This window comes from Electrona antarctica, assembly GCF_951216825.1.
Source record: "Electrona antarctica genome assembly, chromosome: 19".
Lineage (NCBI taxonomy): Eukaryota > Metazoa > Chordata > Actinopteri > Myctophiformes > Myctophidae > Electrona > Electrona antarctica.
The window spans coordinates 5448285-5467691 of NC_136800.1; the positions used below are offsets into that span (position 1 = coordinate 5448285).

Here is a 19407-nt window from a genome sequence, read left to right on the forward strand (position 1 = left end):
ATTTGCTTAGTGGAGTAATTGAACATCCAGTGTTGTTAGTTTCACAGCTTGCTTTGTCTGGTTTTTCTTCAGCTATTATGCCACAAGAAGACTATGAGTAGAGATGGCTCTCTCCCTGTCCAATATAGTCAATAATTACACTGGCTAAATAAATGAGACCCAGTGCTGTTTACCTCACGTTGGCCTTTGTACTACAGAGAGGAACATTCGAATTTCACCAACGAGAGTAGAGAGGATTGGGGTGGAATAGAGTGAGTGAGAGAGAGAGCGAGAGAGAGCGAGAGAGAGCGCGAGAGAGAGAGGGAGAGGGGGGTTAGTATGTTAGTACATACTAACATTTACCTCTTTGACGTTTGTGATTATAGGACACCTGTTTTTATGTCTGGTGATGTGTAACATTTGCTAGCAAGTGTGCCAGACTGCCAGTGTGTGATGCTTGAATGTCAGCTTTAAACTAGGTTATACCTAGCTCAGGACAGTTAGTTAGATTTACTGTAATTAACATTAACTGGGGTATACTATGGCCAACCATCAATCTACAGTAAACTCTACATGGCTAACCCAATCAGAACCATAAGTGCTATACAGTATAACACTCATTATGCTAAATATCAGGCTCACAAAGTCATGTGGTTGTGGATTCTTGAAACAAAAGTCTAGAGTCAAGAGACCTTACAGAACTTCTCACATCCATATAGCCTTTAGACTTTACTTTCATTCTCTGAGAAATCATGCATGGTGACTGAGATTACAAACAAATGAAATCAGTTAAAATGAGATAAAATATACACACATAACTAACATCAACAAATACAATATATGTAATGATTAACCACTTCAGCCCTATAACATACTTTGCTGTATGACGGATAACGGAAATATATTATGAACTTGTAGATCTGCTTTTTAGTTATTTTTGAAAATGTTTGAAAATGCCAGGGTTACCAGGCCAGGGTTACCAGGCCAGGGTTACCGGCGCACACACAAAACTGAAAACCTCACACACTCCTTTTGCAAGATGACTCTTTGCCATCTTTTAACTGTTCCCAAAATGGAACTCATGTTTTCATTTGTTACACACAGCCATATTTTCAAATGACACACACACATTCATTGAGTACACACAACTAAGCATTTGCTGAACTCTACTAAGCACACTGAAGTGAAACATTGAAAACACAATATAGAAATAATAATAACAATATAGAAACACCATATAAATGAATGACTCTTTGAGCCATTTCCTCATTTAGGCCTACTTTTTTCAAACATAAAACATATGCGGCCTCATGGCTCGGCAAGGCTACTTACTTACTTATACAAAATATGCATACAAAAAAATATGCAGCCAAAAAAGTATATATATTTTGTTACAGTATAATACTGTAGAGATTTGAATAGTTGTGTGTTGTAGGTTGATGCTTTGAGATTTCACAGGAGAAGTGTAGTCTTTGGACAACAAGGTGATGTGTAATAAAATGAGTGTAAAGAAGGAAAGTCAGAGTCTAACGCAGATAAGTGAGTGTGAACTGTGAAGTAGTGCAAATTGTGTCAAACGATTAAATATGAAGTTGAGTTTATGCAAATTGTGCCGAATTTTCACTTTTTGTGTGTTAACAACAATAGTGAAAAACTGTAAATACTGACATTATCACTGAGAAGTGCCACTGTAGGGATTGACATGCATTGTAATGCTCACTGCATGAGTGCAGGCTGTCCAGCAGATGGTGATCAAAGCTGTCTTTTGCTTATTGGAGGTTGGTTCTTTTACACAACACTTGGTAGAAAAACATCATCGTCATACTGACATACTCCTCCCTTTACTACTTTTCAGTGTGTCAGTGCAATGATGTTTTTCTGACAATAAAAACAGGTAGAGGTTGATCATTCAGATATGTACTGTTTATGCATAATACATAACATAATATATATATCTCTGCTGTCGGGAAGAAACCACATAACTTCAAAATGTTCATTTGTCTGAAAATGAAAAATATATTTTTTTCCAGGAAATGAAGAAAACCGTATATTTTGAAAACAAAGCAATACTGCCTCATCAAAGTTGGTGTTGTGACTTTATATATTGTTGATTACTTGCATGAGAGGGGGAGAGGTGGTGGAGTTAGCTTCAATATTTTTAGGTTCAATATTTTCGAAACAACACACAGATGTAAAGGGTGTTCAATAGCACTGATTTATGCAAAAATATGAGTTGGTTTCCTCGATCCCGAAAGGCGAAAGCAACAGTAAAATGCTTTAGATTAAAAAATAAATAAATTCTAAGTGGGCACATGTTAGATTGTTATGGTGCATTATTTCCAAGTATTATGGGGATTCCTAATTATTCCATGCATTCCATTGTGCAATACAGTATGTGAGGCAGCAGGGGTATTCAGCACCATGGACAGAGACCTTTTTGGTATAGGTACAGGCTGCTGTACTGACTCATCAAGTGAGACTAAATAAACTTGTGCTTGACCAGCTAGCGATGTTAAGTACTGCTGTCTCCATCTGACAGCTCCAGAACTATAGTTTGAACCATGAACTTTGCCCCTGGTGGGCCTGGTCCCTGGTCCCTGGTCCCTGCATGTGGTTGAAAGGTTTCTAGAGTTATAAGAAGTGCTGTTAGTAGTGCTATAGTCCCAATTATGAGGCATTAATCAATTGACCAATTTGACAGTCACTATCAGTCTTATTGCAGGGAGACTTATGGCTGGAATCACTGTAGTTTGCCTTGTTTGGAAGCAGCCTCAAAGGAAAATGAATAGACTCCTTCTCTTCTCTCTTCCTCGACCCTTCTCATTGTGCTCTGTACCGCTTGAAGAACCCACTGCAGGGAGTCTGGGAAGACTTTTATGTTTCACTTTTATATTGCCTTTCTATTACCCTGCATTATTATCCTATTAAATGTAGCTCCCATATCATGTGGAGGTGGCAGGGTGGTTAGTTAGTGACATCCCACAATGCAAACGTACCCAGTCTCATTCCCTGCTACAGCCGTAGGCCTTGAATGCTCTGTACTAAATACTAAATGCTTATTCGATAAAACGTCATGGGTGACACATGCTCTGCAGACCTAAATGATTGTATTATATTATCAATTATCAGTGCAAGGGACAATCTTTCATTGAAACAGTGAGTTGGTCATAAAGTGGGTGAATGTGTGGACGACACGGGCAGTGACAGTGTTTTTGCTCAGACCCTTGTTTCTCAAACCACAAGTGCTCCTTCTGGACGATATCAAATCCTGCTGAAATCGTCTCTAATTCTGCGCCTTCTGTATGGCTTCCTCTCAGCTATCCAGCCGCCTGCCTCTATACACAGAAAACACTTGGGGAGGTGGGCTGCTTACTATATATGAAACAAAGGACACAGGCTAACTGCAGCTAATCTAATGTGTCTCGGACTCTCGGCCCCTCTCGGGTTGTTTGTTTACCATGATGGGGCTCCCTCGGGTGCCTGGCCGTCTCCTTTCCATTCTCTCCATTTCTCCCCCAGCCTCTTCCACCCTCTCTGCATTCAGCACACACCTTTTCGTTCCTGCCCTCACCATCCTTGTTTTCTTTCCATCCCTCCCTCCTTTCCTGATACTCTCTACTATAGCCTGCATTCTCATCCTGGTCCCCCCCCCCTCTCTCTCTCCCTCCCTCCCTGTCCTCCATCACTCCCTGCTTCATCTCAGGGTGCTGCATCGCTGTCTGGCTGCCTCACCACATGATGATGATGATGCTGCTGCTGATGTCATCGCAGCCTACGATAGCATCCCTTACTCGGCCTGTGCGGCCATTTTCCCGTCACACTGACAGAGGCCTCTCTCAAAAGCTCAGCACCCTCCTGCATCCATCCATCCATCCATTATACTGTATTTATTCATCTAAACCTTGCTCCTCCCTACCCTACCTCCCTCTCTTTTTCTGTGACTGACGCACCACTGTGTGCCAGGCTCTGGCCCACCCTTCTCTCTCTCTCTCTCTCTCTCTCTCTCTCGCTCTCTCTCTATCTCTCTCTCTCATTCTGTCCCCTCTCTCTTGCCAGGGGTGCATTCTACATGCATGGATGAACTAAGGGATGCTGTTAGCTGATCAAGGAGCGAGCGAAACAACAAACATATCAGGGAACACAATAGACGGGAGGAAGCAAGACACAGGGACGTTTGGGCTAAGCTCGGGCAGAGGACCCAGCCTCTGCTGTTGTCGAGTGTGAGGTAAGACCAGCACCTTGTTTCCATTCTGATGATGCTGTTGTTTTTTCATGGCATGGCGCAGCAACAGAGGCAGCAATGGGGTGGTGGTACTCTTTGGGATGGACAGTGAGTGTGTTCTTGGCCATTTTGAGGCCCTCAGATAAACAACAGGAGAATAAGGGCACTGCGACATGGATGTTGATTACACAGGGGTTCTTGTACCTTATCTAATGTCCAGGTTCATCATTATTTATCATCAACATGAGAATGGTTGTGGTATTCTCTTTAAACTGCTTGTATACTATGCAAATATAGTCCAGGTTTCCCATGCAGCTATAGCTTCCTTTCTGTTGCAGTGTTGATGTAACTGACTTGGTTAATAAGTGGAATTTATGTTCAGGCTACAGTGAGAATGGTTAAACACTAGGGGCCTGTTCAGCTGCTGCTGCGTTGCTGCCTCTTTGAGGTGCGGCAGGCAACACAAGATGGAGGTGACAATATTTACTTTCGCCATGCAGTGTGTCTTGTCGTTTACCCTTTTCTTTTTCGGGAAGCCAGCTGGTCACTAGCCTATAGCCTACTGTATGTGCAAGAGAATTATAGGAGTCAAACGAAGCCACCATGTTTTTGTTTGCCAAACACCATCGCATTTACAGTGCATGGTAACAAATCCAGTATCGCATACAGTGATGGTGGTTTTGATTTAGCGTTTGTTTTTCACCGGCTGTAAAATGTAGCTTTTCGCATCTTATCTATAAAGCTGTAGGCCTACGGCGTTGAAAGTCCGTTATTCATTTGTCACGACTCGAGTCACGACAAACGCACAAAATATATCGTTGTTTATCAAAAGAGGAGTAGCGACGTCACAGACTCGCAGCCTCCGTGAAGGTGCAGCAGAGATTGCATTACATCGCATAGCCTCGTCCATCCGCCGCCATATGAGGAAAGGAACCGTGCGAATACTAGAATAAGCGGCCATTTCAGTAAGTAATATATAAGGCTATAATAGCAACAACACTGCATCTTTCGGCTCCGCTGTTAAAGTATATTATGTTTTTAAAAAGATACTAATGGAGATTAAAGCTGGTGAATCCAACAGTTTCGGTAGGCTATACTCGTTTGAAATAATCAGGTCTATAAACAAATATATTTGCCTATTTCTGTCGCAGCAAAACTGTGGTCTGTGCCTGCAGGCTGGAAATAAACTGAAAGACAAGTAGCCTAGACTGCTGGGCTAAAACACAATGCAGCTTTATAGGCCTACCAGCTGAAAACTATATTGTGATTAGACCTACAGTATAGACTATACCACCTTCAGTTTTGTGCATAATAAGAGTAGCACAGAATGAGGAATTATGTATGGCTATAGTATAATACAAAGCATGGCTCTTCTCTTATAGATGCTGTATGTCATATGGCCCAATAGTCCATTACTGGTGAAGGTAATGAGATTAGACAGTTGACCACCAGTCTAACATTTCCTTGTGTCTATATATTTCTCCAGGTGTGTGTGCCAGAGTAAAGCAGCTCCCCATTGTTAGTGACAGCGCCCCCCTCCCAGCAGCAGTATGGCGGGGGCTTCGGTCAAGGTGGCGGTGAGGGTCAGGCCCTTCAACTCCAGAGAGACGGGCAAGGACAGCAAGTGCATCATTCAGATGACAGGGAACACAACAAGTAAGTATGATAATCAGGGGATAGATTACTGCACAGACCTATAGCAGGCCCAGGGGCCCCTATAGCCAGAGGCTTTGTAAGGTGAATTATTGGCACCATTATTAACTTTGCATTTCTTTATAGTCATTCACGCCAATAATAACAAAATAAAAGTACTGCAGAAAACTAAATCACAAATCAATAGCATAAGCATTCACTTTTGTTGCAGGAAAGAAACCATCATAATGTCTATTATTATTGTCTCCACCAGGCCGAAGGCATGGGGAGAGAGTATGTTTTGCACTCCGTCCGCGTGTGTGCGTGCGTGTGTCCGTCCTTCCTTCCGCCCGTCCGTTACCAGCTAATCTCCGGCACCGTTAGCCCGATCCATGCCAAACTTTGCACACACACTCCCTGGATGCCAACGACAAACCTCTGCCCCAAATATTCCTCAATGGCCTGTTATAGTGCCACCATGAGGCCAAACTCATTTCTGTAGATTACTCATCTTACACATTTTGTCCATACACCACACAATTCGATATACACTATCTTCATAGTCATGTGATCAACACGGATCTGCACCATTTCCCATCTTCCATCCTGATTGGCTAAGATTGGCTTCCAAAGCTCACATGATTGGTCCGATTCGAACAAAATGCCACAAATCACAAACACACGCACATACACGCACATTTCCACTAGGCCGAGGACGACATGCCACTATTTGTTCCCCAAATCAGCCTCACGGTGGCACTATAACAGGGCAATTCCTGTTTTTTACCTATAACTGCATCAATCTATATACAACTTATGTATGCGCACTCCCTAGAGGCCATGGAAAAACATTTTCCCTGCATCCCTCCACATCTGCCGGTTATAGCGCCACCTTGAGGCCGATTTCTGCAAAACACATTGTTTATGTTAGTTGCACAGATTTCATCCAAATCTCACGGATATCGGTACACATGATCTCTGTAGTCATGTGATCAAGACGAGTCTGTTGGATTTCTCAGATTCTACACTGATTGGCTAAGATTGCCTTCCAAAGTTTTCAGGAGTGGCTCGTTTTGCACAAAATGCTACACATGTCCTGCTCATCCAGAATTATATCTGCAGAGATGATATGAGTGATCTGGCTCTGCATTTCCTCAACAAAATGAAGAAAATTGTTTCAAAAAACAAACAAAGAAACATGTTTATATTACTCCTAAACATTTTGCTAAACATCACACACACCCCTATATCCTCCTGGTGGAGACCTGTGCCCAGAAGGGCACTTTTTCTAGTTTATCCTTTTGCTGAAGTCAAGCACCATACATGCAGTTAATATTAGATTATATGACTGTAAATGTACCTAGCTATTTAACTGTGAAAATTAGTTTTCATTTGCTTTAATTTATTTACATTATTGTATTCAATACAATTCGGTCAGTCAATTCTAGTTAAAACACTAGAAGATTTTTTTTTCTCACAGCTAAAACCAAACCAGTTATCTGAACTCTGACATAGGAATCATGTAATCTGTTGCATGGTTGTTTTGAGTTAAGACTCGATTAATTAAAAATTGAAATAATCCGCAGCGTTAATATTGTAACTGCGATGTAGTGACGACTTGGTACTGAGCCGCTAACATCCCGGTTTTGACACACCTCAATCTGAGAAAGGATTCAGAGAAAAAAGCGTTTTACGATCGCTGTTTACTGCACAGAAGTCTATGGAGCAGCCATCTTGGTCAAGGCAACAGGGCCTGTTTACTGCTAGCAACCCAATGCTAATGCATGTTGCATTACGGCCACGGTGTATCATAAACCACTATAAAGACCTAAAGATGTAAATATACAGGGAAGCATTGGATTTGATGGGACGTAAATATACCACAAACAACAACATCTATATTGATGACTACTTGTCGTGGTGGGAGCCTTTACTGTACATGTAAGACTCCAGTATGCTAACCTGTACCACCCTTCACGCAGGTTCATCTTAATTATTGATAGAATTTGATGAAGCAGCCATTAGTGTGAGAGATGAGAGCATTACGAAGGTAAAATCAAAGTGTTGACAAGTTCACAGTCATGTTCAATTTTGTACACTTGTACACTGATTTATATTGAAGCCCCTTCAACATGTTCCACCACGTTTACTTGTCTGTGTTGGGAAGCTTGCCTCACAGAAATAGACAGTGGGGCATGCAGCCGCCATGTATCAGTCAGCCAGAGAAAACAAACAAGGGCTTCTGTCAGGGCTGGCTTCTGTAGCCTGTCAGTGTGCGTGCGTGCGTGCGTGCGTGCGTGCGTGCGTGCGTGCGTGCGTGCGTGAGTGTGTGCGTGCGTGCGTGCGTGTGTGAGTGTGTGTGTGCGTGCGTGCGTGTGTGATGTAGTGACCTCTAAGCTTTTGCCTCTCATCTCTCAAGCTGCAGCGAGCAAAAGGCCTCCTTGTTTCTGCCTGATGCGCCCAGACACGGGTCAGCTGTCGGGAGTATGCATGCATGTGTGAGGGATGAGGGGGAGAGATAAAGACTCACGGCATATTTCTTGTACCAGCTCTGAGCCTGTGTTTTGATGACCTCATTCTTGTGTCGAAGAAGCTGCAATTTAACCATGTAACTGCAAAAATACCAAGCTCACAATCTCACAGTGGGGACGCTAGGATTCATAATAGGGTTCTTGTAGTTAAGGCTTCAATTGTTTCATCTTGTGACTTGATCAACATAAGGTGCATCGTTACCGTAACAATTCATCTTCATTCTTCTTGGTGTTCTTGTGTTCAAACTATATTTATTTTCCCAGCAGTGTACAGACTTTATCAATCTTGTCTGAAATTATCCAGCCCACCATTTCCCACATGATGATGCATTGCATTGCAGTCAGCTTGAAGCCAAATGAGCATCTGCTTCTACCCTGAGGCTTTGTGTGTGTGTGTGTGTGTGTGTGTGTGTGTGTGTGTGTGTGTGTGTGTGTGTGTGTGTGTGTGTGTGTGTGTGTGTGTGTGTGTGTGTGTGTGTGTGTGTGTGTGTGTGTGTGTGTGTGTGTGTGTGTGTGTGTGTGTGTGTGTGTGTGTGTGTGTGTGTGTGTGTGTGTGTGTGCGTGCGTGCGTATGTGTGAACCTCTGTAGTGGCCCTATTCATTCCTACCTTCACCTCTGGCATAAAAGAAAGATTCATGGTGTTAGTTTGCTTTCTCTGCTGTCACACATTAAAATCTTCAGTGTTCATATAAGTATATATATATATATATATATATATATATATATATATATATATATAAGTATGAGAATGTAATGATGTAGTCAGGTACACCCATTTGTTTGTGGCTATATCAATCACTCTCGGAGTTACAAATGTGTAATATAACTTTACTGGGTTCTTAATATTTAATGAAGAATTTACAGGCTGTATAACAGCATATTGCTGGCCACCAGCAAATTAACTAGGCTCTATAATAGTGTTTCTCAACTAGTGGGTCAGGACCCAAAAGTGGGTGCCAAGATGTCATTTTACAAGGAGCAGCAGAGAATATTGTGTTTTATGTGGACCCCAGTGTGAAACCAATTATAAATTAATAATATTCAACTCATAATCCACATAATATACACAATGATAAATCAGAGTACTCTAAACAAACCCTCATACTGTTGGTATGTTCCCCACACCCCACAGCTGATAGTTGCTCGAATAGTTGCTCAAGCATCAAATAATATATATATAAAGTCCAACAAATGTCACTCTCTGCAACATAAACAATAATTCAGAGTTCAATTCAGTGTCAGTGTCAGGGTGAACTGCCACACTCTCTATAAGGCTAATAAATGTATATAGTAGGCTACCTCATCATATTAAATATGATGAGGTAATAAATCTACCAATAAATCTAGTGTTGTTTAAATTATAGCCATGAAAGGCAATCATTTCGATGATGCCTCTAATATGTGCTTGCCTTTCTTTGTGTCATTTTAGCAATCCTGAACCCCAAACAGCCAAAAGAGAGCAAGAGCTTCAACTTTGATTACTCATACTGGTCACACACAACGGTGAGTTGAATTTAGATTTTCTTGTAATGCTTTTTGGATTGCATAGATTTCTTTCCGACAGTTGCTAACAGCACTCCATCTTTAATCTTGTATCTATTTCCTCTCCCTGCAGCCTGAGGACATCAACTTTGCATCCCAGTTGCAGGTGTACAAGGACATCGGAGAAGAGATGCTTCTCCATGCCTTTGAAGGATACAATGTGTGTATTTTTGCTTACGGCCAGACCGGATCTGGAAAGAGCTACACTATGATGGGACGACAGGAAAAGGACCAGGAAGGAATCATCCCTCTGGTAACACAAAGCATATTTTTTTTATAATCACCTTATGTCACTGAAGATTATATCTGATAATTGTGCAAATGAAAAGGATTGAAAAAAAACAAAACCAAGATGGAAATAGCTACAGCACCACAATGATCACTTGTTTTAATGTTTTCAGCTGTGCGAGGACCTTTTTACCAAGATTAATAATAGCTGCAATGACAACTCTAAGTCCTATTCTGTGGAGGTGAGTGGTGTCAAACTCTTTACCCATATTCACATCCTGTGCATTTTGCTTTAAATACTTCTGGTGGGGTTTCCCCACCCCTGAGTGATTTCTAAGTCACCGACTAGGACGTAATAGGCCTATCTCACAGCCCACTTTCCACGCCCACTTCCGGTAAATAGTGGTGTCTTTAACATTAGCATTTACACGTTTTTTTCTCTGGAGAATCTAAGTACATTTTCTAATGTAAAAATGTGACAGACCAATATTATTATGAAGCAAACAAGATGGTAAATCAGCTCGAACAGATAGAACAAACCTTACCTTGAGAAAACAAAAGTTGTAGACTTCTTAAATTACCTCTGTTAACATGTAGCGTCTATGGAGTGACGTCACGCTATCACCACTAACCCCGAAAGGGGGCGTATTAAGGGGGGCGGGGAAATTCTGTGAGATAGGCTTATGCCTATTTCTTCCTGTGAGTAGTCGCCCATGTTCCTAATGACTCTTTCACCCACTAGGTGAGCTACATGGAGATCTATTGTGAGCGTGTGCGGGACCTGCTGAACCCCAAAAACAAAGGGAACCTACGTGTGAGAGAACATCCCACGATTGGGCCGTACGTAGAGGATTTGTCCAAGCTAGCCGTCACATCCTACATTGACATCCAGTACCTGATGGAGTCAGGAAACAAGGCCAGGTAACAGTGGATGGCTGCATCTCTTTAAAGGGGCATTCCACTCATTTTCAACATTTTACTATGTCATTAATATACCTTAGAGCTGTTGTGTGGACATAATAAAATAGTTCCCCCATTCTGTGTTTCCTAGAACTAGAGGTCTGAAAAAAAACATTAACATGGTGAAACACATCTTGATGATGTCATCAAGATGTGTTTCACCATGTTAATGATTTTTTTCATACTTACAGTTCTAGGAAACACAGAATGGGGGGACTATTTTATTATGTCCACACAACAACTCTAAGGTATATTAATGACATATTAAAATGTTGAAAATGGGTGGTTTTCCCCTTTAACTGTTTTTGACCATTTATATAACATTATGGAAAAAATGACCTTTGTTAATACCTAGTACAGAGAAAGGGGTAGAGAGTTGTTTTTCCATTGAATTGTTTAATATCATACATTTTTTTAAATATTAATACCAGTGTACAATTATCAAGAACCAAACCAAAGTACCAATGTGTAAAATGAAGGAGATAACAGACAAAACAAAACATCAACAACAACAGAGAAAATGAAAGTAATAAATATTCAGCAATAAATAATAAGTAAAATTAGAAATAAGTAAATATGCATTTGCATGTCCATATGCAATTATGTTGCATCTTTGTCCTTAACATGCAGCCCCATAACCTGTCTGCTGAATTCAAATATATGGAATCTTAACTGACAGGAGATGAAAGGAATTAATAAAGAGAAGATGAAGAGTTGGAAAGGGCTAACTTACAGTAGACTTCTGAATTTTGATAGACTATTCCTAACTCAATAAATAATGTAATGCCTGTTGGTGATCTGGAGCCAGTTGCACCACCTCACATTAAGTTCTTGAACATAATAGTTATAGTTTAAATGGCTTGACTGAAAAGCCAATTAAGCTATAACTAGGTCAAGTTTGAATTTAGTGTAATCTAGGTTGCAACGATGGTTTGCCTGTTGATGGTTCCATGGGGCTTGGCTTTTCGAGGAACACAGTGTCGATCTTTTGGGCTCAACCCCAATGATGGTTCTGGGGTGACTTCTCACCCCAGAACTGACTGGCAATCGCAAGAAGTTGGACTTTCTGGGGATGGTGAAGTAGTGGACACCACCAAGAGAGATCTTGGTAACTCAGTTGTACATCATGAGCAGAAATCAAAGCCATGATGTCATAATTGGTCTGATAAGCTGTTTTAGGGAAAGTTGTGTGATTTACAGTAATAGTGGCATGATTATATGAAATTGCTGGTTGATTGATTGATTGATTGATTGATTGATTGATTGATTGATTACAGGACGGTGGCAGCCACCAACATGAACGAGACAAGCAGCAGATCCCATGCCGTCTTCAACATTATCTTCACCCAAAAGAAACATGACATGGACAGTGACAACACTTCAGAAAAGGTACAGTGAGACTGCAAGTCCAATGGGAACCTCTTAAAATACTCTCTAAAACCTTGAAATGTGTTTTTTTACTTGTGATTCTCAGTGGCAAAGATGGCAGTATAACCACTTTCAACATGGTGTCCCTATTTTGCCACTATAGTCATTAACATTATTTTCACAAATAGCAAAAAAAAGATCAGTATCAGCTCACAGGGTGTTGCTTTGGGATGCACTGTGAGATTTTAGGTTAGCTATTTTCAGAATTTTTGAGTGACGCCGTTAATATACGACGACGTATAAAATACGTATTAAGTGGTTAACCACAACCATAAGCAAAACTGTGTCACACCTCAAATGGACCCCCCCCCCCCTCATCATTTATTTGATCCGAATTGAGAAATGAAAAGAAACATAAAATGTAGGCGTGGTTATCCGTTGTTGTGGGGGGAGGGGCGGAGTGCAGCGTGCACATCATTATATTCTGAGTCAACGCCACAGAGAGCTGACCTGTGGCTCACAAGTAAAACACATTTCAAGGTTTTAGAGAGAGTATTTCAAGAGGTTCCCACATGCAGCGCCTTGTGTCCCCCAGCAGATCAAAGACTGCTGTGTTTGATCTGCTGGGGACACACGGCGCTGGGAGCTATCAGCTGTGTGTGTGAGTGTGTGTGTGTGTGTGTGTCCGCCTGTCCGGAGTGTGTGTGGTGTGTGTGCGGTGTATACACACACATGGACACACACGGACACACACACACGCTCACATGCACGTTGCTTTTGGCGGAGAAATGTCTGTTTCGAGACGAAGAGAACCAGTAAACCGAGGAATCTAACGAAAACACGGAAGCGGTGGAGCCTGTCTCTCTACTCGTCGTCAGCAATGAAAGAACAGCTGAGGAAACCACGCCTCACTAATACAAATCTATATGAAACAAACATAAATATGAATTAGACATGCCTACCTCACGTCGCAGAAATCTAACACATTCATGTAATGAGTAGCGCCAAATACTGTATTTCTTTTCTACCCAGAAACCTGGAAATACACAGAGATAGCTACATAAACGGCAGAAAGCTCTGAAACCAGAAGCCTATGAGATAATTGTACTATAGCATCGCTCCCTATCACAAAGGACACAATTATGTTTGTTAAAATCAAAGAATCAGAATCACACAGCTGTTTAGAATTACAAATTTGGCGCTTACATTAATTGTTATAAACTATAGTGCAGTGCCGCAGTCTGCTTTGTACAGAAAAATGAAATCGAAATGATATAACTGATCCATTTATATTCCTGTCATGAATCAGTGGAGGTCTGAATAGCACAACTAAATACTATTGCACAGCTCTAATTCAAATCTGATTAACTGTAGCGTCTCTGACGCAGATTGCTATGATGGTTTTTATCACTTTTAATAAGCGGTTTGAGGTCATCTGTGTGTTGTTACCTGTACGCATGAGGGTGTTTTTAAATGAATGGATAATCACATTAATGTCTTGTAGTGCTGTCTCGAGGCCAGTTGTTTTACCGATTGTTTTTACAAGTTGATGAATTCTCCTGCTGTTATGTTGGACCACAGGTCAGTAAAATCAGTCTTGTGGACCTCGCTGGCAGTGAGAGAGCTGACTCAACAGGAGCCAAAGGAACCAGACTCAAGGTGAGAGAATTCTCATTTTAAAGATATATAATTATGTGTATTGTATTTCTGCAATGTTCTATAGTTTGGGTCATCATAGAACATCTGGATCTTTCTGTAGTAGGGCGTCTTAACCAGTAAGACGCCCTGAGGGTGAGGTCGCGTGCACGTATCTGCCTGGGTGACGGCAGAGTGCTGGGCAAGAGCTGGCGCTTTGGCATGACTATCAGCTGACTATGGACCGCTGACCGCCTGGACCGCTGAGCCACGGCCCAGACCCTCTCTTTTTTAATTGACGTTTTCAGGCCTGAAACAACAATATGGTCATATATTGACATTCTCATATATGGGCATAACAGGGATTGTATTAGGGCATTCCATTATATATGGACCTGTTTTTCTTATTTTTTTTCCCTGTCGAGAACTCTATTCTTCGCCGTCACTGTTAGCCACTGGTCGGATTTCCATTGCTGTGGTGTCCACTTGATCGTTACCGTTGTATGTCTCCAGCTTGACTCTGTCTATAAAGACATGACTGGTAGAGGTTACCTTTCGAATGCAGCCCCATCAGTGTCTCTGAGTTCTGCCAGTGACTGTACGTTGTGACCCAGCAGGAGATCCAAGGGTCTCCATGATGTCACGAGATGTCACGCGGCGCGATACCATATATGGATACGTGGGTAACCAACTAACTAACGGACGGGAGATGCAGGTTTTCATAGTAAACACCACCTTCGGTCGGTCACAATAATATATATATTGGAATTGTGATTTTTTTTTTAAGAGTAGGGCAATCGATTTTACCCCCCCTGTTTTTCCCCATTTTAGTCGTTATTCCCCACACACATTTCTGTGTTATCACTGCTGTCATATCCTACTGCCTCACTTCCCAGTGAGGAGCCCCCACCGGGAGGATGTAGAGCCTTCATCCTACTCCTCCCGCCCAACACTCCCCGTTGACAGGTCCCCCCCACCCCAGCCCGTAGGATGTGCAATGACCAACATCACCCTCCCCCGCCCGGCTTCCCTCCCCCGAACACGAGCCAATTGTGTTCACATAGACAAAGTTGTTGATTCTTTTGTCATTTTCTTTGAATCTTTTGAATTAACTCAACACACACCAGCTCCCAGAAGGCTCTACCACCTCCTCCTTGGGCCTCTCTCTGCTGACTGGCTCCTCCATAACATCCTCTGACGAGGACAAATCCAATGGCTCCATATCATCCTCTGACGAGGAAAAATCCAACATGTTCACGTGTTCGGGTTCCATGTGTCTAAAGCCCATGATACGATCTTCCACCATGCTACAGCAACATGGACGTCTCTCTCTGCTGACTGGCTCCTCCATAACATCCTCTGACGAGGACAAATCCAATGGCTCCATAACATCCATCCATGACGAGGAGAAATCCAACATGTACACGTGTTCGGGTGCCATGTGTCCAAAGACCATGATACGATATTCCACCATGCTACAGCAACATGGACATCTCTCTCTGCTCTCTTCGAGCTCAACCAACTTCCATGAGAAGGTCTCAGGTTTGAATTTCCACAGATCATTGAAGGCCTGCAAAGAAGAGGCCTTGCCACCATAGATGTACAGCTCTCCGTTGTAAGCAAAGGATGAATGATCACAGCGTGCGTCCGGAAGCAACTGTACAGGAGGTGTGCTCCTCAGCCAGGAGTCGGTCTCCGTATCAAACACTCTGATGGTGTTGTAGTGGCCATGATCACCCACGCCCCCAAATACAAACATCTTGGTCCCGATGATGGAGGCAGAGTGACAGTATGAATCAGGTGGTGGGGTGCCGTGGGTGTCTATTGAAGACCAGACCATTGTGGTGGTGTCCAACGTGTGGATGTCATTTGTGAGGCTAGTAGTCAGCTGGTTCAATCCTCCGTGGATGTACATGACCTTCCCCAAGACACAGGCCGAGTGGCGGTACCGCCCCGTTGGGACGCTCCCGGAAACCTCGGGCTTGAACCACCTGTGGCCTTCGACATCAAACGCGTGAAGCTTGTTGCAGTAATGGCCGCTTGTGTAGTCGTATCCTCCCCAGATGTAGACGACACCTCCGACCAGCACGGCAGTGTGGCCGCAGCGCCGGGAGGGAACGTCAGGGGGACGTTCTCCTTCTCCGGGTGTCACTGCAGGGGTCAACCTCGTCCAGATATAAGACAACATGTTGAAGGCATTCACGTCAATGTGATCACTGCAGTGGTCATGGGCACCTTTTCCTCCAAAGCAGTACATGGTTTCTCCCACCGCTACCGCGGCAGAAGGACCGCTTGGGCTTTCGACTTCGGTCACCGTCCAATGCGACATCTCTCTTCTCTTGTCTCTTCTAGTGTCTCTTCTCTGGGAGTGAGGCGTCTCGATGTCTCGTACCGTCCTTAACTAACTTTTCAATTTATCTGCGCCTTATATAAGCCACAGCTATGGTGTGACATCACACACGACCAAATTATTAGTGTTGCCTAACGACGCCGATTTGCGCAGCCATTCATATCTGCGCACACATCTTCCAAAGGGAGGCCTCTGATATCACATATCATGTCACCATAACTCAGCCATAACCATATAAGGAGTTTCCAATACAACATAGAGTGTGCTGTCTAACATCAATGTGTCATCATGGCATCAGGGATCTCCATATACGGGCATAAAAGGGACAATGATGATGATGGTCAGTGTCGTGATCTTCATATATGGAGACGGCCATATATGGTGGCGCGACGTGTCACGAGACGTGATGTCACGAGGCGTGACCATATATGGAGGCGTGATGTCACGAGGCGTGACCATATTATGGAAGCGTGATGTCACGAGGCGTGACCAATCCATATATGGAGGTGTGACTAACTGACGGGAGATGCAGGTTTTCATAGTAAATGCGGTCGCAATCTTCCATGTTTTTAACAGCCTATCAGTCTAGCTGGTTTCATTGTCCTCTAAATCTTTTTTTTCTCCTTCTAATTTCCAGGAAGGAGCAAATATTAACAAATCTCTGACTACGCTTGGGAAAGTCATCTCTGCTTTGGCTGAAGTGGTGAGAGACGTCCCTTAAAGTATTTTTCAAAACATTCTTCCTTTACATTGGTAGGCCTATACTTGCTTTGGTTCAAGTAACACGCTTCATTTTACAACCCTTTATTCCCACCAACACATATGCAGGACTCTGCGCCGCCGAACAAGGTAAGCAATACTACATAGTGTACTGTGTACACTGTACAGCATATATGTCAAACTCAAGGCCCGGGGGCCAAATCAGGCCCGTGGATGAATTATCTTTGGCCCGCGGGATGATATTTAATTAGTGTGCATTGGCACATATCACATACTATGAAATCAGTGCTTGGTGAGGATCATAGAACAGGAAACTGAGCTTAATAATAATGCATTTTCAGTTTTAAATGCATTTACTTTTTTGCTGTTTGCCTGGGACGTCTTTATTTTGGCCCACTGTGTATTTGAGTTTGACATCCCTGCTGTACAGTATAACCACTCAATTCAGACAGACAGAATTGTACCTCCATTTTTAACCAATTCAATGAATTGTGAAATGATTGCGGTAATGTGTTCAGAACAAGAAGAAAAAGAAGGTGGAAAACTTCATTCCCTACAGAGACTCGGTTCTGACCTGGCTGCTGAGGGAGAACCTAGGTACGCACGTCATTTAACCCATTACGAGTGTTCATTTAACCCATTACGAGTGTTCATTTAACCCATTACGAGTGTTCATTTAACCCATTTAGACCTGACGTCGAAATTTAAAAAATGTCAGTTTCCTGAAAAACCTTACGTTTCTGTATCAGAGGTGCTCCATATTTCATGTCAAGGACCCCAAAAATGATATGTAATATGCCTCTACCCCCCCCCCCCCCCATCTGAAAATATGTTGTTCCAGGGACCTCCCCAGAAGCAAAGATTTAAAATGTTCACTCTGTAATAATACCGGTATTCAAAGATTTGAGGCACATTTTCACGATTATTCAAAAATAGCAGACCTACAAGTTCATAGCGCGAGTGCCGCGCTATGAGCTTGTAGATCTGCTATTTTTCAATAGCTGAAGCATAATGCTTAAAACACCAAAAGGGGTTCCCGCCCAAAATGGATTAAATCGGAGACAAAAACAGACCCATAAGGGTCCATTCAGTTTAGTCCTCTTCTCTCACTGTGGATAATAGCCCAACAATTACATTTTCTTGTCTCCTCTTCATTCTAAGCTCAATATTGTATTTTGTTGGAATCAGATGTTCTTTCTAAATTAGTAATAATTGTGGTCTTACTGTGCTGTGTGCTAGGAGGGAACTCTCGTACAGCTATGGTAGCTGCCCTCAGCCCTGCTGACATCAACTACGACGAGACCCTCAGTACCCTGAGGTGAGAAAACACCCCTTTAACTCCTCTCTCAACTTCCAGCTTTTCTCTGGAAGACCACATTTCATTTGCTGTCGACCAAAAACGTTTATAGACAGAATAATTGTGTTTAATCCAGCAGCATTAACGTAGTTTCTTTTTTACTAAAAGAAAGTACTGTAGCTCTTCTGTCGGGAAGAAACCACGACGTAACTCCAAAATGTTCATTGTTCAGGAAATGAAAAAATATAAAATTTTCAGGAAATTAAGAAAACCATATATTTTTAAAACAAAGCAATACTGCCTCATCAAAGTTAATGTTGTGACTTTATATAATATATAAAGTCACAACACCAACTTGGGATGAAGGATGATTTTTGTTCTTGCCTAATGTAAGTCGCTCTGGATTAAGAGCGTCTGCTAAATGCCTAAATTGTAAATTGAAAGCAGCCATGTTAAGCTCCTTGGTATTTGCGGTCTGTTAAATGTTGATTGCTGCGCAGGTATGCTGACCGTGCCAAGCAGATCCGCTGTAATGCAGTGATCAATGAAGACCCTAACAACCGTCTGGTGCGTGAACTGAAGGAGGAGGTGTCTCGACTTAAAGACCTGCTGTACGCTCAAGGCCTGGGTGACATCATCGAGAGTAAGCGCTGTACTAACGCACACACATACACATTCTGTACACCCACAGGCATATATGAACACACTTTTGTGCACACATACACACTCCAGACTACAGATACGTGCATATATGCATGCCACACAGGCACTGTACGCACATGGAAGCACTGCGCGCACGCACGCACGCACACACACACACACACACACACACACACACACACACACACACACACACACACACACACACACACACACACACACACACACACACACACACACACACACACACACACACACACACACACACACACACACACACAC

At 42.6% G+C, this 19407-nt stretch overlaps 1 protein-coding gene across 8 annotated transcripts in view; it reads left to right on the forward strand.

Annotated features, from left to right (window-relative positions):
* Positions 1 to 4616: 4616 nt before the first annotated feature.
* Positions 4617 to 19407, forward strand: part of kif1ab (kinesin family member 1Ab) — a 60427-nt gene continuing 45636 nt past the window's right edge. For 7 of the 8 annotated variants that reach the window (XR_013788375.1, XM_079488595.1, XM_079488598.1 and 4 more), the window contains exons 1-13: positions 4987 to 5166; positions 5688 to 5857; positions 9795 to 9868; positions 9981 to 10160; positions 10309 to 10377; positions 10878 to 11056; positions 12373 to 12484; positions 14045 to 14122; positions 17086 to 17151; positions 17277 to 17297; positions 17687 to 17765; positions 18408 to 18486; positions 18966 to 19108. Coding sequence is in view for 7 of the 8 variants with exons in the window: in XM_079488595.1 (XP_079344721.1) it covers positions 5752 to 5857; positions 9795 to 9868; positions 9981 to 10160; positions 10309 to 10377; positions 10878 to 11056; positions 12373 to 12484; positions 14045 to 14122; positions 17086 to 17151; positions 17277 to 17297; positions 17687 to 17765; positions 18408 to 18486; positions 18966 to 19108 (1186 nt within the window). In the remaining variant the exon portion in view is untranslated. Of the gene's footprint in view, positions 4675 to 4986; positions 5167 to 5687; positions 5858 to 9794; positions 9869 to 9980; positions 10161 to 10308; positions 10378 to 10877; positions 11057 to 12372; positions 12485 to 14044; positions 14123 to 17085; positions 17152 to 17276; positions 17298 to 17686; positions 17766 to 18407; positions 18487 to 18965; positions 19109 to 19407 lie in introns of those variants that run through there. The other variant, XM_079488596.1, reaches the window with a different exon arrangement.